The sequence below is a fragment of the Sminthopsis crassicaudata genome, chromosome 3 (genome assembly GCF_048593235.1).
Source record: "Sminthopsis crassicaudata isolate SCR6 chromosome 3, ASM4859323v1, whole genome shotgun sequence".
Taxonomy (NCBI): domain Eukaryota; kingdom Metazoa; phylum Chordata; class Mammalia; order Dasyuromorphia; family Dasyuridae; genus Sminthopsis; species Sminthopsis crassicaudata.
The window spans coordinates 12,527,914-12,548,916 of record NC_133619.1 but is presented as its reverse complement, the minus strand read 5'-3'; the positions used below and the strand labels follow the sequence as shown (position 1 = coordinate 12,548,916).

At 39.6% G+C, this 21,003-nt stretch overlaps 1 protein-coding gene across 1 annotated transcript in view; it reads left to right on the top strand.

The window, feature by feature from the left end:
- Nucleotides 1–21,003, top strand: part of DHX36 (DEAH-box helicase 36) — a 44,115-nt gene continuing 23,112 nt past the window's right edge. The window contains exons 1-8 of the mRNA XM_074298041.1: nucleotides 1–318; nucleotides 4,430–4,554; nucleotides 5,443–5,695; nucleotides 12,217–12,255; nucleotides 14,867–15,037; nucleotides 18,253–18,332; nucleotides 19,256–19,330; nucleotides 19,489–19,655. Coding sequence (XP_074154142.1) covers nucleotides 88–318; nucleotides 4,430–4,554; nucleotides 5,443–5,695; nucleotides 12,217–12,255; nucleotides 14,867–15,037; nucleotides 18,253–18,332; nucleotides 19,256–19,330; nucleotides 19,489–19,655 — 1,141 coding nt within the window. The 5' untranslated portion in view covers nucleotides 1–87. The remainder of the gene's footprint in view (nucleotides 319–4,429; nucleotides 4,555–5,442; nucleotides 5,696–12,216; nucleotides 12,256–14,866; nucleotides 15,038–18,252; nucleotides 18,333–19,255; nucleotides 19,331–19,488; nucleotides 19,656–21,003) is intronic.

The following is a 21,003-nucleotide window of genomic DNA, read 5'->3' as shown; positions in this document are numbered from 1 at the left end:
AAGTGCACGCGAGACCTGCTTCCGGGCGCCGGCGCCATTTGTAGCCGTTGCCGGTCCCTGCCTCAGGGCCTTTTCTCTGTCTAAACTATGAGCTACGAGCACCGCCAGAACTGGAGCCGCGATGGTGGCGGGCCCCGCGGCTCTAGCAACGGCGGGTACGGGGGAAACCGCGGCGGGGGCGGAAGCCGGGGCGGTGGCGGAGGCGGCGGCGGCGGAGGAGGCCGGGGCCGGCATCCCGGACACCTGAAGGGCCGCGAAATCGGCCTTTGGTACGCAAGGAAGCAGGGCCAGAAGAGCAAGGACGCCGAGCGCCAGGAGGTGAGAGTCCCGGCCCGGCCCGGCCTGCTCCCGATGGCGTCTCCGCGGAGGGTCCTGCACTTGCGCCCCAGCCCATTGTCAAAGCACCCTTCCCCTCCCTCAACCTTTCTCCGCTCCGTCAGCCCCACGTAGGGGAGAGGGTGCTGCGCCTGGACCAGCCGGTGTCAAAGCATCCCTCACACCCCACGGGGCCTTCTCGGGAGTTCCCATTGTAGAAACGCCCTCCTCATTACCAGCCCCGGGGGGGGGGGGGGAGGGTATAGCCAGGTCAGTGGGGGAACCCCCTTTGCATCCCATGCAGGCCCCAGTGTAGAAGCACCCCCAGTTTTCACTCAGAGAGGGGGAGGTGTAGCCATGGAAGTAATTGGGGGTTCCTCCTCCGCTTGTCCTGTCGTTGTTCTTCCCCCTCGGACCAGGGAGAGTCCAGCCTTGGGGCTGAACCCACAGCTACCTCTGGGCAGATCCCCTCCCCCCAGCTGGCAGGGCCTGGCCGTCTTAACCTCTTGTCTCCCTGGTCCCTCTTCCAAGTTTAGACCTGGCCTTGGCCCGGAGATTGTCACCCCAGTCCTCCTCCTGGCTGTCCTTTGTGAGCCCCTCGATGCTGGGCACTCACTGCCGGCCTTCTCTCAGTGGTGGGCAGGCCTTGCAGAGGGTCGGGTCCGGGGCCTGGTTTTTGGAGAAGCCTGAAGCCCCCGCATGCGGCTGAGCTCTCCCAGTGCAGTCGTGCCCCTCAGGGTCTGCCTTTGTGGGCGCAGCGGGGGTGTACCTCCTGCAGGAGGGGGGACGGATCCGTGTGTGCCAGGGAGCCGGACCTCGGGGTGCCCAGAGGGGAACAATAGGGAGAGGCTTTCAGTGCCATCCAAGGGGGTGTGTAACCTTAGCATTAATAAAGATGCTGTTGATTAGCGCAGTGATCTGGTTAAACCTGCCCCTTGGCAGTTGAGTGAGGGGAGCCTGGATTGGAGGGGGAAGAAGGTCGATGGGGTGCCTCGTATTGGAGAACAGTTCATAGAAAGGAGAGGCTTTCTTGACCCACAGTTGGTACGAAATACATGCTGATGAATTGGCTGGTAGACAGACTTTTTGTGGGTGGAGAAGCTCCTGAAGATCAAAGATAGCAACATGAATAAAGCCTTAGAAGTTGGAAAACGGCAAAGGTTTAGTCCAGTTTTTATTATTAAAAGATGCTGCCTCGTCTCCCCAGTCTCCTTTGCTGGCTAGCATTCTCGCACTGTGCGCGTAAGTTTTGTCCTGGGCGCTCTTCTCGGTACTCTTGATCATCCTTTCAGCGGCACGAACTCGTGGGCTGACTCCCGGATTCGGGAAGGATCCTCCTGCAACTTAGAACTGGAACCAAGCGATCCACAGCCCCATGCCCGCTTGCATGGTTTTTATGATGAAGGGATGCGGCATTATCTGCATAGGACCTTTAGTGACCCTCCTATGCTAGGACATGTTCAAAAAGTAGGAAGTAAGCAAGCAGAATGTCTGAGCAGACGGACAAATGGCACCAAGTCCATTCGCTCCATCCTAAACGTTGTATTCTTCCTGAGACAGCTTCTCAAGATAGTTTATTCTTATTTCATTAGGAAACTTGGTTCATGAATTTTCCAACCCAAAATAGATTAAAAACAAAATTAGAAAGTGCTTATACATGGGTGTGTGACAGCTCTCAGGAGTAGTGATAAGAACAACTCTGATAACAAGAGATGTCCCAGAGGTCTGTAGTGTAGTGTAGGGAGAAGTAATTCTCAGCATCTCCATACAGCTTGAGAGCCTCACTGACATTTTGTTGTAATTAAAATTCATAATTAGGAACCAGGTAATCAAAAAGACAGACCTGTGGAATGTGTTTTAGGAGTATCCTAAATCCAGACGGATGAGATTTCTTCTAAAGTTGTGCTTAAAGCATCGTCTATTCAAAATGACTCATTCTCCCAAATAGATTGGGATTTTACTTTGTTGTGATTCATTTGCGTTACCTCAGTTGAACCTTAAGATGACTATAAAAGAATTATCAGCTAAAAAGCTTCTAGAATTCTCCCACATTATCAGTGCAGTCTTCCCTGGAATATTTTAATTATGCAATTAATCTGACAGTCTAAGAATGTTAATTTTTCATGAGAATTGGTGGCTGGAAGGGATGTTGCAAACATGAAAAAGAAACCTTAAGCCTTCAAAAACCTGAGCAACGTCCCACTGCACATCTTTCATTTAAGATAATAGGAAAAACTCCTAGTTACATAGGACTTGAAGAGTCATAAAGTACTTTGCTCTTAACTGGGAATTAAATGAGTATCATCATCACCATTTTGTAAATGAGGAAACGGCCTCTAAGAGGTTATGACTTGTCCACATTCAAAAATCTAGATGTCCTGATTATAGTTGTACTGTTCTCAGAGTTTGAAGATGGGCAGGCCTGACAGCCTATTGTTGTTCAGATTAGATGTTGGGAGGGAAGGAAGCCCTCGAGGGTCTTCAAATAGAGATTTATTTAGCCCCAGTGCAGAAAGACTACTGGAGCATAAAACTTTGGAAGCTGCCCCTCTCCTTTCTTGCTCTGGAACAGTGACTCATATGTGGTCTTCCCTCAAGGCTGACCGAAGCTGACCCTGGGTGAGCAGACCTGGCCAAAGTCAATAGACCAGGAAGCTGCCTCAAGGATAGTGCGGCCTGAGCCTTGCCTCCTTCTGAACCAATCACAGTGACAAAAATGAAGCTCTTGGGCAAGAGGTAGAAGTGAAGTAGAGAGAGAGAGACCCTGCTAGATATTGATCCTTCACACCATCTCATCCAAACCATACACAAAACTAGTATTTACAGTAACATTCTTGACAAGTAGTCTTCTGGCCTTTGTTTGAAGACCTTCAGTAGGGAAAACCTCCTACCTCTCTAGACATTTAGCCTCTTTTGGCTTCATTGCCAGGAAGTTTTTCCTGGCATTAAGGCAAAATTGGCTTCTTTTCAAATTCCATGTTTGCTTCTGGTTCTGCCCTCCTGGATCTATTCCATTTGTCAAGTAAAAGCTCTTTAAATACTGGAAGATACTATCAGGTTATAAAATGCCCAGTTTCTTCAATAGATAACTCATGACATAGACTGAAAGCCTTTCACCTTCCTAATTGTATTCGTGGATATCGTGCTTATCAATCAATATCAAATATGGCATCCTGAGATTTACAAATTACTATGAGCGATCAGAGGAGAGAGAATACAGGGAATGCTTCCAAGAGGGACAAGGGATGCTGAACTGTTCTTTTGTTTCTAGAAGCAACAGTGTAACTTTTGTCTGCTTTTCATACTGTTTTTTCTTTTTGCCTGTTGTCCTCACTCTGTTTATATTCTCATGAGTCAATAATGCATTGTTGGTGGAATTGTGAACTGATCCAACCATTCTTGAAAGCAATTTGAAACTATGCCCAAAAAACTATCAAACTGCATACCCTTTGAGCCTCCTGTGTCTGGATCCTACTTGCCAGATATTTTGGTGTTTTTCAATCATCAGACATTTCTGCACTCTTGTACTCTACTCCACCTTTCTTGATATTCTTCCTGGAGTTATTCCTCCCCTTAACTCCTACTTTTCCAGTTGTTTAGATATGCCACCTGTAGAGTTTCCAGTAGAACCAGATGCAATTCCTTAACCAGAAATTTTCTTTTCTCTGATTCTCTAAGATTGGATTGTTGGAATTCTCCAAGTTAGTTGAAAAGAAGTGAATTTTGCTATTCACTCACAATAAAGGTTTTTGCTTCAGTGAAACTTGGGAGAAAACTTTCTAACCTTGGGAAATGATACTTCTCCATTTTGGACCATGTACTTGGGTAAGGTCTCCTTATGGTAGACAAGGAAGAGAGATTTAGTAAGATTTTTCTTTGTTTTTAATAGAAAAAATAAAGTAAATCTTATAAATTTACTTAATTATTGAGATTTGTGAAAATCTAAGATGGAAAAGGAATTGAAGGAGGAGGGGAAAGGGCTTTGGGGAGGGAGTGTTTTATTTGTTTCAATTCATAACTATAATTGAAGAGAAAAAAGTCTATTAGTTGTTGAAATTTGTTCATTTTGCATAAATGTCGGTGACAAACTTTTTTTTTTTTTCTGATAACAAAGAGAGCTGTAGTGCGTATGGATGAACGTCGAGAAGAACAAATTGTACAGCTGTTGAATTCTGTCCAAACTAAGAATGATAAAGATTCTCAGCCGCAGATATCCTGGTTTTCTCCTGAGGATCATGGGTAAAAAAAAATATTCTTTTGAAAAATGGATAGAAAACAACAGGTCTTTAGTAGCAGTGGCCTGACAAGAATTACAGTTTAAAAATGCTAATTTTTATTATCATATATGGTTCAGGGAAGATAAATACTCCCTTTTTCCTTCAAAGACCAGTTCTTAACAGTGTTCATCATTTTTCTTGCATAGGTCAGGGACTATAGCTGGTGAGGACTTTTCTTAATTTTTTAATAAATGAGCTATATGGTTTGGGTTTTTAAAAGTATCCTTTTTATTTCAGAATTTTTCTGATGGAGTGTTCTTTGAATATTCCTAAGGACTTTTTAGATTTACACTCAGTGCATGATTTTTAAAGGAAAAGTTAGCTTCAGAGATAGATTCTCTAGGAACACATTTTAGGGCACCATTGTTGTATAAGCTGAGTGTAAGTGTATGCATACATGGGCATATACTCACCATACATACATATGAGAAAGAGAATGTGAGTATGTAATGTAATGAGTTACTTTTGACTTTGTAAATTATCTTTTCACAGTCCATAGAGAATATAGGTTCATAATTCCATTACACTTTTTCATTCTTGCAACATTTTGCCTGTATTCTACAATAAATACTCCAAACAGGGCAGCTTAAAAATATGCACCTTAATTTTAAGGAGGGCATTGCTATTCTTTGTGGATTGGATAGAGAGGAGGCAAAGGACTATCAGTCTTCCTGACCAAGAATAAGTCATTTGATGTTCAAAACTCCCCTTGCTTTTGCATTTGATGTTGCAAAAGTGTATGTCTTAATTGTGTTTTAAAAGAAGTTAGTTTTTATTTGTTGCTTCTTTTTTTTTTTTTCTCCCAAGGCTTAAAATGACTCATTGAACTCTGAAATTTATCTCAAAACAGATATGGCACTGAAATTCCTGTCCAGAACAGACCACCTCCAGAAAAGAAATTTTTGGAAAAGGAAAAGAAACCTTTGGACCAAGAAAAGAAGTTTGTAGACCGAGGCAAGAAATTGATTGAAAGGGGAAAATCATTTGTAGATAGAGATTCTGAATATCTCTTGCAAGAGAATGAACCAGATGTGGATTTAGACCAGCTACTTAAGGAAGATCTGAAAAGAAAGAAGTCTGATCCCCGCTATATTGAAATGCAGGTAATGGAGAATGTGACCTTTTTCTGTTTTTTAACCTTAAGTTTCCTTTTATATTATAGGCTTGACTCTCTTCTCCCTACCTCCACCAAAAAAGAGAGACAAGAACACTTTGTGATTAAGTTTGGCAGCAAGATACTTTGTAAAGAACACAGAAACATTTTGAACGAGTGTTTTTATCTTAATGGATCTCCTAAGGCCTTTATCTGGGGGTTGAGATTTAGGGATAAGAGTTTTTCCTCAAGTCTATGCCACTAGGTAGGGAGGTGATATAGATGTGATAAAATATAATGGTGGTGTTTAATAACTCCCAAGTTAATAACAGTAAAAGACAGGCTAGAATTTAGTGTCACTAGCAGGGATGGGTCAAAGAATTCAGATTGTTAATAGTGAGCATTGGTTTTCTGGGAAGAATAATCTGCTAAGAAGAATCTGAAGAGCTCGGGAAGAAGATAGAAAAGAAATAGGTACAACAAAGCCCTGGGGGGAAATGAAGCCAAGAGCTCCTTTGCCCATTGAGGGAGGCAGGTCAGGGAGTTTTGCTAAGGGCAGTTGACTTTTTCATAGATTCCCTGGGAGGGGAGGGGGGAGAAAACCCTACTGAGGCTGCTGAATCGGAGGGTAGAAGAGTAATGAGTCTTGAGACCCAAACAGGAAAATCCATTGGTTTCTCCAGGGATATCTAGGACTTTGGAAGAAAGAATTCAGCTGAGGAATTGGAGGGGGGAACAAATGGACTGCATAGTCAGTGACCCTAAGGGACCTGATTTGGTCTCAGTCTAGGAGAGGTCGTGATCAGGAGATACCATTAAAGCCTTTAGAAGAGGCAGCCTGAATCAGTGGGGCTCTATACATCAGGCAGGAGGCATCTGGGGCCTTAAGGTGGTAAAGTTAGAGCTAGAAAGGAATTTGATTGTCATCTCCTCCAACCCTTTATTTTACCAGTTAAGGAATAGATTCAGAGAGAGAGGTGAAATAATTTGTCCCAGTTGGCAGATGGTGTTTCTCTTTGACTTCAATTGTTTTAACTCCAAGTCTGGAATTCTTTAAAATGACCAGAAGTAACCAAGGTCTCTTGTCTTGGAGACTAAGTTTCATAGTTAAGGACTGAAAGGACTATGGGTAAAAGGCATAGAATCTCAGTCCTGGAGGAAGTAAGCAAGACAGAATCTTGAGCATAAAGGAGCCTAGGCAACCAAGATACACAGCAGGACATCAGTCCTGAACTCATTTCCTAGAACCAGGATAGAAAGTCTTTTTTTAAGCTTTTTATTTTCAAAACATAGATATAGATAATTTTTTTTTTACCATTGACCTTTGCATAGCTTTGTATTTCAGACTTTTTTCCTCCTTCCCTCTACCCCCTCCTCTAAATGCCAAGCAATCCAATATATATTTTACATGTTAAAGTATATGTAAAATCCAATATGTATAAACATGGTTCTCATTTAACTTGGTGCTGAAGCAACAAAGCATGAGTTGAAAAGATAAGCTAGGGGCATCAAGGTGGTGCAGTGGATAGAGCACCAGCCCTGAAGTCAGGAGGGCCTGAGTTCAAATGTGACCTCAGACACTTAATACTTCCTAGCTGTGGCAAGTCACTTAATTGCCTCAGCAAAAAAAAAAAAAAAGACAAGCTAGAATTTAGTGGCATTAGCAATAATGGGTCAGAGGATCAAGACATAGAAACAAGCTCTGGGTTTGGAAAAAAGAGTGGAAGAACTGGAGAATGAGAGAGAATAGTGAGCAAACCAAAAAAGAGATACTTAGTATTTAGAGGAGAAATTTCCCCCATTTAACTCTTAAGTGGTGGTAGAAAGTCATTCTGTCATCAATGGATCCAGCTGGGAGAGCCTTCTAGAATGGCTGCTCCCTAAGAAAAGAGGCTCCAGCTTGCAAACCATCTACATCATTTCTTATTGAGGATGCTCACGTGTAGCTGCTAGAGCTCAGATCAAAAGAGGTGCTTGCGTGGGCTGGAAAAAGCTATTGGCCCTCAGTCATTTGAATCACACATGCATTTAATATTAGATTTTGATATCACAGAATCAGACTTGAAAGGAGTTTCAGAAATTTAACTCAAATCAGCCTATTATCTAAGCAATAATTATCATTACAATCTATTTAGCCAGTGAAGGAAGGGCCTTTCTGATTTCTGAGTCCTTCCACTTTGGACTAGCTCTAATTGTTGTACAAGTTTTTCTTTCTTTAGTTTTGCTCTTAAAACACGCTGTCCTGGCCCTTCTTGTCCTTGGCAACAGCTATTTGTTACCATTAAGTCTTTGATCATCCAGATACAAGTGCCTCCTTTTTCCATTGTAAAGCATGATGTGATCTCTCGTCATCTTGATTAACCTGCCTTTGAACACTGCCGCTTGTTAGTGACCTAATGTTTGGGTAGAGAGAATGGACTATCCTCCCACCATGGTCAGAAAAGGAGGACTAGAATCTGCTTATTCCCCAGAATGAAGGCCCAGACTTCATTAGCTCTCCCTGTTATGTCAGCATTTAATGAGCACCTACTATGTGTCATCAGGCACTGGAGATAGAAAGGAAGGTAAAAGACAGTCTGCCTTTGGAGGAGCTCATAGTTAAATGGAGGGAACATAGGCAAGAGAGAAAAGGCACTGTAACAATCGAACTGGGGCTTTTGCTAAGGCTTGAAGGAAGTCAAGAGGCAGATTTGAGGAGGGAGAGCATGGGGGGTATGGGGAGCAGCCAAAGCAGAGATCGTATCACACTTCTGCCTCTATCCTGACCATTAAAATCTCTAGACTTTCCCTCCCTCCCCCAGGTAGACTTTCCCCATCTTGTACTTGGGAAATTGATTTCTAAAACCAATCATACAGCTTGTTTTTTTTTGTTTGTTTGTTTGTTTGTTTTTTTCATTTCCACTTAATCATTTTGAACCTGTTATCAAAGCTTGCAGGGATTTTTGTTTATGGATCCTAATTTCTTTACTCAGTGTGTATGTTAGTTGACCCCAACTTTGAGTTATTTCCTCAGTTGATAAGGATTTCGTCTCTCCCAGGATCCACATCATTGAAGAGTCTGAAACTGCCCATGTCAGGCACAGCTCGATTCTGAGATTTCCTCTTGTGCTGATGCTGAATCATGAACTCTGGGGGGACAGACTGTTCATGTAGAACCCCTGGGGCCATAGTTCTAGAGCAAGAAAAGACCCCTTTACTGCCTTTTTTTTAGAGAGAAGGATGCTGAAGCCCAGGGTGGACAGTAGGACTTCACCAAGGTGACACAGGTGTTAAGCAAAGTAGGATTTAAACTCAGGTTTTCTTGTTTCCAAATCTAATACACTTTCCATTTCCACACTGCTTTCAAAAACATCCAACTTCTTAAACTGTCAGTTGTAATCCTATGTGGAATCTCATAATTGAATGTGGGGGTTGCAAAATTATGATTTATTATCAGTAAATTGACTTGTGTACTTATCTTACCTATATGCACAGAGTAGCATGAAAATGTCTTGGGTAGAAACAAGTGGAAAAACTTTAGGAAGCCTTGATCTAGATCATATATTTCCACAGTGACATGAGATTTTGTCATGTCCTTTTGCTGAAATAATAGATAAGACCCAGCTTTCCTTGTATCTGCTAGTCTAGAAGCTGTCAAAAAATAAAAAAGAAAAAGAAAAGAAAACAGGTGAGCTATTTGTGATTTAGCTGGCTCTTGTCATCACTCCTCTCTTTAAATATTTACCAGCTCTCTCTTTAATAATATATTTTAGAATTTTGCCAGCAACAGAAAACTGGCTCCCTGCCTTAAGATGAGCAGATTTGTTGGTTCCATACTTCCTCTTCTCCCCTCTTTTTCGGAAAACAGATGGCATTGTTCCATATAATCTTGCTGTACCTCTGCTGCTTTCCAGTTTTCAGAGTATTTTGCAGAAACCATGGTCAGTTGCTCAGCTGGCATCTCTCTGGTTTTTCAGGCCCCTTGAAGGTACTTCATTTGGATCAATTGATTTAAGATCATCAAGCACTTTCAGAAACTTGGCTACTATAGTCTTCCTTATTGGTAGCTTGTCATTTCTTCTCCAAAAATCATTCTGTTTGGCAGAGAGAATAAGCACAAACTCCTTTTTTCTCTGTTGTCTGTTGTCATTGCACCTTATTTACTTCCTTTCTTTGGTCATCCTCCAGTAATTAAAAAAAAAACACACAAAAAAAACCTTTTTTATCATTTGTTTCCTTCAAAGCCCTATTTTATTTGTAACTTGAGAATTCTTTCATTGTTCTTACAGGATAATGCCATGTTTTCATATGTTTTTTAAATACTGAAGTTGGCTTTTTTTGTGAGTTCTTGGTTTTTGTGTTCAGCTTCTTTCTTTTTTCATCAAAATTGGGTTTTTGGGGGGTTTTTGATCACAAAGTTTTTGAGAACTTCTATTCTTCCTGAACTGATTTCAATATATTCTGTAGCATTTTGTCTATAGTTTCTCATGTATCTTTTCTTCTGAACCTTTTGTAATCTCTTTTCACAAAATCTGAGGTCTATGTCAGACTATTCTAGTTTCCTTTTCCTTCCTTATCAAAAATTCCCGGATGGAGTATGTATTCTTCCCCAAGACTACTGCATTTATTTTCTCCTTCAGTAGAGGTTTCATCTTGTTCTTGAGAATTGGATCCAATATAGAATTTCCATTGCTTCTACTTCTTGAAGGATGAAATTATCAAATAAATGATCATGGGCTCCTCTACATTTGGCAGAGAGATTCGGAAGAGCCATTTGAAAGGAGATCTTTTATGTCATTCCTAGGTCCTGTGTAATACATTTAGATGATAATATTCTTCACATCCTTCATTGTGCCATGTTCTTCCTTTCTGGCTGCCATGTTTCTTCACACCTGTTTTATATATAGATGATTCTCTACTCACCAATTTTCCTAATGTTTTTCTTTGGGGAAAAGTGTCTCTCCAAAGTCATCATTCAGTCACTGCTTTTATCCTCCCAAATCTCTTTGATTCCCATGAAGTTGAATTTGTGTGATGACATGAGGCTTTCTAGTTTATGTTCTTTGTTACCTAAACTTGTGCATTTCTGTGTAGAGAGTTATGAGACCAGAATGGCAGTCAGTGAAGGATTGGTAATTAATTTACTTTTTTCTTAGATATTGTATTTTATGAGTGGCTAAGTGTACTACATATATAATTATTTCTACATTGCAGATATTCCCTATGGTACCCACTTTATGTGCAATGTATAGAATGTAAATTGCTATCCCTCCCTTTTTCACTTTAACACTCTTGAATCAATTCTCAAAGCGTGGTTAGGAATTTCAGTTTTTATTTAAGTCATAACTTAGACATTCAAAGAACCATTCTCAGATATTTTGTCTATTGCAAGCATTGGTGGTAAAAAATCATACAAGCCAAGCCGTGTCTCCCCAAGGCTGCCAAGGGAAGATGACTGTTGGACTGTTCGGAAGCTGTCCCAGTTTATGGGAAGCAACATAAGATTGGTTCTTGTTTTTTCTTATTAATAAAAGTAACAAAGTATCATCAGAACACAATGTTAGAGGGATTAAAAAGACCCTCAGAAATCATCTAGTTTAGCTTGTTCATTTTACAGATGAGGAAACTGAGGCCCAGAAAGGTATAGGATTTGCCCAAAGGCTCATAACTAGTAAGTGCTAGAGTGGGACCTACAACTCAATGTTCTAATACAGTCTTCACGTGTATGTAAGAAGATACACACACACACCCCTATATGTAGCTGTATTTAAATAGTTATAGCTGTGCATATGCATTTATACATATATGTGTACACACACATTCACTATATAGAGTTAGAATTTTTAAAAATAGCTTGAGAAGTGTGTGTGTGTGTGTGTGTGTGTGTGTGTGTGTGTACACATGTAAATGCTTTTGAAAAATCTAACCATCGCAATGCTGATTATATGTCACTGTAGAGTGAGAATTTGGATCATAAATCATGTCCTAAAGTACATCTCAGAATTAGAAGTTGATTATAGAATTATTGGATAATAGGTGATAATTGGAGAGTAAATCAATAGAAAATGTTAAACCTAGATTTTGAGCTGGGGGAGGGGGCATAAGAGCTCTTTTCCATCCCACTGCCTCATTTTACAGATAAAGAAATAGGTTCAAAGAGATTAAAGGGCTTGGCCCAGGTCACAAAGGCAGATTTGAGGTTCATGCCTATCAAACTGATTCAGATTCTGGGGTCTTTCCTTTGCACTGCGGCTCATTTAGGGTGAAATAGAAACTGGGGAGGGTGGGTATAGTATTGAAAACAGGTCAAATACCATTAACCTTAAGGACCTGGCCACATCTTTGCCATACTGGCATGTACTAACGGTAATTACTGTTTGTCTTAATGAGACTGCTTTTTTCCTTAGGGACTACTATGTGAGACTTGGCCACTTAAACAAAAGTTCTGCCATTTAAATTTTCCTGTGTTTTCTGTCTTGCTGTTTTCACATTATATTTATGTTGCTTTGCTTGTGGTTTTAAAACTACATATGTTTCATGTTTTCATTTCAGCATTTCCGGGAGAAGCTGCCCTCATATGGAATGCAAAAGGTAAATTATTTACTATGCATTTAATTTACAAAGTCTTTTAAAAAAAATTGATAGTGATCCACAAGAATTGATAAGAGATTATGGAGCTTTTGTTAATAAGATTTCTAGGGATCTAGAATTCTTTTTCAATAAATACATTTATTTGTTAAAGTAATGTTAAATCCAAGTAGAGCTATTTAATTTGCTTTGAGTTCTATGTACAATTCTTGTTTTATCCCAGACATTGAGATTTAACTACTGACTTTCTTATAAAATAGCAAAATATTCGATTCTAAATGAGCAATTATATTAGAGCTCAATAATTAACTTTTTAAAAATTAACTTTTAACTATAATTATTTTGGGAGGAATTTCAAATCAGTAATATAGAATCTTTCTCTCTGCTTCTCTGTCTCCCTCTCCCCACCCTCCATTTCTCTCTCTCTCTCTCTCCCTCCCTCCCTCCCTGTTCCCCTCTTTTTCCCTCCCTTCCTCCCCCCAATGTGAACTGCACTTATTTTAAAACACAGATAAAAACATTTACTGTTGTTTAGTATTGTATACAAAGGGGTTTGCCAGTATCAAGCTGGTAGATTTTGTGATAGTGATTCCAATCAACAAGGTAGATACATTGGTTTCTAGCATTACTTGAGATACTAAATTGATTGATTTTAAACAAAGAGTATAAACTTTAATTTGAAGACAAATGACATGAATGCCAAATACAGGTATGGCTCAATCCATTAAAGAAGTGGGTCAATTAGCACTTGATAACAAACATTGGAAAGACAGTGTTATCTGGAAAAAATTTGTCAAAACATTTTCTCTTTCACATAAATAATGAAATAGTTGTAGTTTTAGAAAAACAGAACACTCAGCTCTCCAACATTGACTTTTTCCTAAACAAATGTTTTGAAATACTGATAACTGGTTGTCACTGGACAGAATTCCAGAGCCAGGAAGTCAGATAATGTTGAAGGGACTGCCAGCACCCAGATCCTACCATGTGCAGCAGCTCTGGCAGTAGGATGAACAAATATCAGGCAGGAACTATGAAGATGGCAGCACCAACTTTTAGGAAGTGTCCTGGGGTTTGGAGATGTTCTTCCAGACCCCAGGAAGTAGCAGGAAGCTTCTGTCTCTGGCATTTTTCCTGATCTTTTGTGCCTCCATGTGTGCTTTTGTGATTGTGTACATGCTCTCTTTTTTCCTTTGTCACAAACATACATGTAAAGAAAATAATCAGAGCAGCTGGGTGGTTCAGTGGATAGAATGATTAACTTAGACTAGAGTTCAAATTTGCCTCAGGCACTTTCTTGCTGTGTGATTTTGGGCAAGTCACTTAACCTGTTTGCCTCTGTTTCCTTATCTGTAAATTGGGCTAGAGAAGGAAAGGGTAAAACCAATCCAGGGTCTTTGCCATGAAAACCCCAAATGGGGCCACCAAGAGTTGGACATGACTGAACCCCAACACAGTAAAGAAAGTGATCACAGATTACGAAGAGCACTAACCTTACAAGGTTGCTGTGAGAATCCAATGAGATAATGCCTGGAAAGTGCTCAGTAGCAAGTGTCTAGCATATAACAGGTGCTTCATGAATGTTGGCTCCCTTTCCTTTGTAAAAGAGTGAGAGCAAAAGGGAGAAAGAGAGAGATAAACACATGCGCACACACACATGGACTCTCTCACTCACTTATTTTAGGGAAACAAACACAGTGATTCAGGTTTTCTAAATATCCTTCCTTTTCTTGGTTATTAATGAGACTATCTCCCAATCTTGGATGCCAGTCTCTGTTTTGTTATCTCCCCAGGGACAAATAGGAGCCTAAATGAATGATTCTTCTTACTTTACTTCTCCTGTAATGACTTTTATTCCATAATTATTGAATCTAGTCTTAAGGCTTTTTAAAAAACTAATTTTCACAAATACTCTGAGAGCTATACTTTTATTTAACATTGAACAATTGGTTATTAAGAGGGTGAAAAGTTTGATGTAGAAACAGTAAATTGTTTTCAGGATCTTCTCTAGCCAAATTTTCACAGCAGTTATTAAGTTTATGAAGTAAATTTCCTATGTCAATTATTCTAAGCATTTTTGAAAAACTTATTCTATGAGGAAATTTTTCTAAATAAGAAGCCACTGATGTTTTTTTTTTTCTTTTTTTTTTTTTTTTTTTGATGCTGAGTTTTATGTTATCTGGGTTTTCTGGATTTTCATTCATTTGCAGCCATCACTTCTTATCCCTGTCAGCCTTCCTGGCTTCTGCTAGCAAGCTTCTTTTTAAATTGGTGACTTCTAATCTGTCCTGTCTTGGGAGCTGAGTTCTCCAGTGTGGGCACAATGCAGGAGCTTCCAAAATGCTTGTTCACTGAGTGACCAAATGAGGGCCAGAGAAACTCTTAGGACTTAGGACTCTAATGCACGTGATTGCTCTGACTGTGCATCCTGTGTTGGCAACAGGAGAAGTTGTCTTTGACATAAGGGAAGCAGTTTTCCATATTTCTGTGCTAATGGTTCAACTGAAATTACATTAGCTTCAAATGATGATAGCATTTTAATTGCTGGATTGTGCTCTTCCTCAGAGTGGAGATCTTTACTGTTTTCTCTTTTTCCTACCTCTGTTTCAAATAGGAATTGGTAAATTTGATAAATAACAATCAGGTTACTGTCATAAGTGGTGAGACTGGTTGTGGGAAAACCACCCAAGTTACCCAGTTCATCCTAGATGACTATATCGAAAGAGGAAAAGGATCCGCCTGCCGGATAGTGTGTACACAGCCCAGAAGAATCAGTGCAATTTCGGTAAGTGATGTCCCATTTTAAAATATCTTACAGCAAGATACTTCTGTTCTTCTTGTGAAAAGGTCTCCAAAAACACTTAACTGTATGTGAGATTAAGAAGGTACCATGTGGTATAGCAGGCAGAGAGCCACTTTCAGTCAGAATGCCTTGGGTGTAAGTCTTGGCTGATGCTTCTTAGTGATTAAGGCAGATCCTGAGATCAGAATGTGTGGAACAGACACTAATCTGTCAGATCTAGCAATGAAATCACAAATCTGGAGCCTCTTACTTCCCCCAAACCCTCTAAGAATTTGAACTTCATCCTTAGATTTTGCTGCCATAAAAACTAAGATATTTATTATATTTGGTGATAAAGACCACAAAGAATCACTCTGCTTTAATATTTTGGAACAAAAGATAAATCTTTTTGTTTGTAAACAAATAGCAGATTATGTATTTATTAAATTTATGATGTGCCTGTAACATACATTTTGTGAAATTCATCATAAACTATAAGCAGCCCCTGCTTTTTGCTAGTGCTCCATTCAGTTGACATTGCTTGTGTACTTGGTAGTTGACTCACAAGCACCCCAATTAGTTGTAATGAAGAGGGATATTGAGTAGCATGGCTTAGAATCCCAGAATTTTACATTTGGATGTGTGCTCAGCAACTGTCTGACCTAGTGCGTACCTAAAAAATTTTTCCTACAATTACTACATAAGTACTCATCTGCCCTCTCCTTGAAGCCCCCCAGGAGATGGGCTCTGCTTCTCTTCCAGGGCAGCTCATTCATTTTCTTTAGACATTGAACCACATTTCCTCTTTGCAAATTCTGCCCATATCTAAACCATGATCCACATAGTTCTTTTGAAAAGGGATCCTTACTAAAAACTTAACAGGAAATCTCTTTAAAAAAAAAAAAAAATCTTTTAAAAGATATTTCCAAGAGCCTTTATAAAAGAGAATGCAAACATTAATATTATTAATTGAATGGTTTATATATCTTATTATTATCCTCTTAGTTTTAGGCCTAGTTTTAGGCTTAGTTTTAGACCCACTTATAGTTGGGTTTTATATATTTCTTTATGTTATTTACCTAACTAATTATAGACTTGTAGTATTTTATTGTTGTTGAAAACAGCCTTAGAGACCATCTTATCCGCCTAATGTTCAGATTACAGAGCTAGAAAATAGAGATGTCAGGTTGACATGTGAGGTCATACAACTAATGAAGAGCAGAGCCCAGATTGCCACCTGCCCTCTGTCTCCAAACCTGTCTGCTCTATTTGACTTTGGGACATTCTGCTCTAAGGTGTGTTTGTAGCAAAAATCAGAAGTGCTATACTGCAAGGCTAGAAGCAAAGTGATCATTTCCCCTCTTTAATATAGTTAGATTTATGCAGATTAAAATAACAAAAAAAACCAAAATCTTGCATTTTCTATCTTCTTCCTTCCATCTTGTAATGTAAAAGTGGCCACGGTGAGGCAGGCCTTTTTGAGGTTATGGTGTTTGAGCAGATCAGTGCCATGTGAAATAGCACAAGGAAGGGGAGGGGGTTTAATTACCCATGTATGTCCTGAGTTCCATTCAAAGTGGCTTTAAGTTTTAAACCCTGACTACTACTATTCTCTTGGGATATGACAAATCCTTCAATTTGCTGCTAATACTAATGTCAGGAGCAGTCAAGTCTTTCTGTTTAATGATGAATAATTCTATCACTTGGCCATCTGCTAATTTCACCTTTTCACACAGCTGAGAATGAGGAAACAAGTTGAGAACCCAAGTATCAATAATTCGTCATGTCCAACTTGGGTATCTGGTGCCGGTGAGAAGGGAGGGGGCTGTTAGAGATTTGTACACAAATTAGAGTAATAAAAATGTACATTTTAAAGTAAAAAGAGACAGAAAAACTATAAAAGGAAAAGAATTCTAAAACCACAGCCATGTGGGTCCACTTTGCCAAGGGACATACATTCCTGCCTATCTCAGTAGATCCTGACAGAATCTCCCAACTGTGTTACTGTTCTTGATTATAACCAATAGTCATTGAGAAATAGTTAATTTTTGACTGGGGTACTTAATTTCAGAAGGTGTGAATATATATAATCATTTTGACTAAGTTTTTTTGAAAACTGCTAAAAAGTCAGGCTTGACAACCATAAAAGGTAAGTCCTTGGCTAGCTTGACAGTGAGCTTTTTAGAACAGTTCGTGGCAGCCAAGGTTTTATTTAGCTTCTCTCAGCTATGGTCCAACAGAACAAATCGGGAAATATCTGCTTGCCTGACCTATGACTGGCTGTTGTATTAGTCCTGGAGAGCAGAGGACTTTCCTTGGCTGGAAAGCTCACTCTGTAGGCAGCGTCCTGCTCTCCTTTGTCTCCACAGAGAGTCAAGCTGACAGTCTCCAAGTCTCCTTTGAAAATAGACCGTCTTATTGGGGCCGGCTAGGGATCCCTCCTTGGGATATCATATCTTTACATCCATAAAATAAAAGCTATAAGATTACAAAGGAAACAAGTTATATTGAAATAAAAATATCACAATATCCTTTTAAAAAGTTCAGACCCTGGGTTCAGAACCTCTCTCTTACAGGATTTTCTGTTCTTATTTCCTTCAAACACACCCATTTTATACACATATGTATGTACATATACGTGTATAATTTTAATTTAAAAAGTAGACCACCATTCACTACAAAAACTTCTAATTTTTTAAACAAATTGCAGCATATCTATTGAAATTTGGGTTTCATTCTTCATCAAATCCATGAAGCTATCATGATGACTTGATGTGCGCAAGAACCCTTTCTCTAGGTAAATATGTTTTTAACCCTGATATTTGTTAATAGCTTTAGATTGGGGTTTCTTATCAACCCTATATTTTATGGTTGTCCATGGACTACCTCAGAAAATTAGTGTGGGTTTGTAGATCAAGGGATAAAATTTTTTTGCAGACTTAAGAAATCAATTCATAGGCAAGGTTAGATTTTTCATAAAAATTAGCTTTTTGGCCTGTAATATTTGTATCCCCTAATGCCTATTGTCATCAGCTACATTAATTAAAGTGGGAAGTGTTCATGATAGCGTTTGTGAATTTTTGAGAACTTGTTTTAAAAAATTCAGATTTATCTGAAAGTCTGACTCAATATGTGTACTTTTCCTCGAAGTCCCATATTATCATTGACCTCCCTCTAGAGGTCACTGTATGTCACCAACATTTTTGTTTGGATTTAAGGTTGCAGAAAGAGTGGCCACAGAGAGAGCCGAATCATGTGGCAGCGGCCACAGTACCGGATACCAGATTCGCCTCCAGAGGTAAAGGGACTTTCTCATTTGATTTCCAGGGAAAGACCACTTGTGATCCCAAACATATAGAGCACGCAGGCTCTAAGAATCTTCTTCACTCCAATGGGATGGTGGGGAGGGGGAGAGGAGGAGGAGGAAGAAGAGGAGGCTAGCTATGATACTGACCCCTACTGACACATAAACCTCAGGAGGCTCCAGGGCTTCCTCAGCACAACTCCTAAGCAGCGATTCTGTATTTTGTGCTTTGTCCAGCTCATGTTTTCATGCCAGTCTCTGCTTCCAGAGTAGCCTTTGCCCTTCTAGGAAGTAGTGTTGGATCCAAATAACTTGTTTTCCCAGAAAGTGCAGTGTTTTCATCTTGCCACATTGTCCCAAATGTAGAGAAAACCCAAGTTACCTTGTGTCAAACTCTGAAAATACTTGATATTTCAATATTGGTCTTGAGTGACATGAAGTCACCATCCAGCCACTTAGCCCAGGGGCATTTATGTAATTTGAGAGTAATTTGTCATTGACATTCTATAGTTAATAAATTAGACACCAAGGAAAGTCTTTTAAGTGTTGTTTCATGTATCTTAGGAATAATGTTAACCTCAACATGGTTGTGTTCACTTTAGTTATTAGAGAAGGAATAAGAGAAATTTTTAACTCCTGAAAGAAAAGGATTGTTTTGGTTTTGAACAATGTATGTAGCCAAAATTAACAAAAATAATTCAGGTACTTGATGGATGTGGATGTAGCCCTAAATAAAAAGTGTGTCTCCTTGAAAGAAATCAAAGAGATATTCTGTATTTGACAAAAAAATGTGTTTAGAGATTTAGTTTTGCCATAGAAATATTCTGGCCTCTATGTTCTATTGCTTAGCCAACCTAGTACAGGTTGGAAGAGACAATTTGCAATGTCTAATGCATCCCCCTTTCTCTCATTGCCAGCCGGTTGCCAAGGAAACAAGGCTCCATTTTGTACTGTACAACAGGAATCATTCTTCAGTGGCTCCAGTCAGATCCGTAAGTATGTTTCTCTTAAGACTGAGTAGTGACTGTTGTTTCTCAAAGACTTAATTGTTGAATTGGGTAGTACTAATTATTGCACTTATTTCCAGTGCCTATGTTGTTATAAAATGTTCTGTGGAAGATGAGTTATACACTTTGCACTTCTGTTTTAGGCAATTATCCAGTGTTAGTCACATTGTACTTGATGAAATCCATGAAAGGAATCTGCAGTCAGATGTTTTAATGACTGTTATTAAAGATCTCCTAAACTTTCGACCTGACCTGAAAGTAATTCTGATGAGTGCAACTTTGAATGCTGAGAAGTTTTCGGAATATTTTGGTGGGTGTGATATTTCCAATTTATTTCTGTGGAAAGGGTTTAAAATGTTTAAAGGCTTATTTTCAATACTGAAGTTTTTAGTTTTTTACTAACAGAGTTTGATTAAATGTTTTATTTTGCATACACACAACAGCAACATTGTGATTTTTTTTTTTTTAAGTGGGGTTACTTCCAAAAGTGCTTTTTTTCAAGGTTTAGATTTGTTATAAGGTAGAAAGAAATACATTTTCTCATTTAAACAACCTAGAAAACAAAGTTTTAAAATTTGCTATTAATAATGAATAAAAGGACATTAGAAACTCCTAGTAGAACCTTGGGGGAGGAGGGAGCCTGAAAAAGTTTTATATCATTGAATGTCTGAATTTGAATTTTATAAATATTTTCTCATCACCTCACATGAAAGGGTTTTTCTAATATCCCGATGGGATAGAAATTTCCCATCCGTCCTTTCTTCAATCCTTTCCCCTTTAGATAGTTATACATGTGTGTCATATCAGTTCTGTCTCTTAGTGCCATGGGAAAGAACCTCACATAGGCATGGCAGAGATCATGATGATTGTTCAGGAATATCCATAGTAAAATTGGGGCAAGTATCCTCAAATTTAGAAAAAGAGCTCTATTCCAAAACATTCTGAAATGTGTGTCTGTCATGGTGAGGGCTCTCCTGCAACCCTGAGGCATGTGCTCATATGCCCAAGAGCATCATGGAGGAAAGCCTTGCTAGGCCACCCTGCTAAAGGCTCTAGCTTAGAAGAATGCCTCTGGTATAGGCTCCAGCCCTAGTTTGGGGGTGGGTCCTCCCTGGGTCTCCTACAGCGCAGTGCTGGGCACAGAGGCAGCCTTTGGGAGTGACCAAATGGTCATGGATTGTGTCGTCCTAGTCTTGGTCTGTAAGTGGTGAAAAATGGGCCTCCCTCTTCCCAGGCCCTAAATGGATTCAGAGACACACCCATACCTGAGGACACTGGGTTCATTGATTTTCTCATTGCTAGTTCTTTTGTGTCACTGGCAGGTTTGGGCTGCTCAGAAGGAAAGGGCATCTTGTGGGTAGAATTCTTCACCAAAGCATTGAACCTAAAAGTCTCTTTTGTCTGTCATGGAAGATAATAAGGTTCAATGCTCTCAGGGGAGATGGGATCGGAAACATCTGAAAGCTGGTGAGGGGAAGTCTTTTTTAGTTGTTGTCCCAGTATTTTGTCTTACATGAAGTGGTATAGGATAAGACAACCTTAATAGCAGTAAAGCAGTATTTCAGCTCAGCTACCAAGAGGCCAAATTCTTTATCTTCTGATACTTCCGAGTATTTCCTCCTGGAAGTAGGAAAATGACAGCAAGATCATTGGGGGGA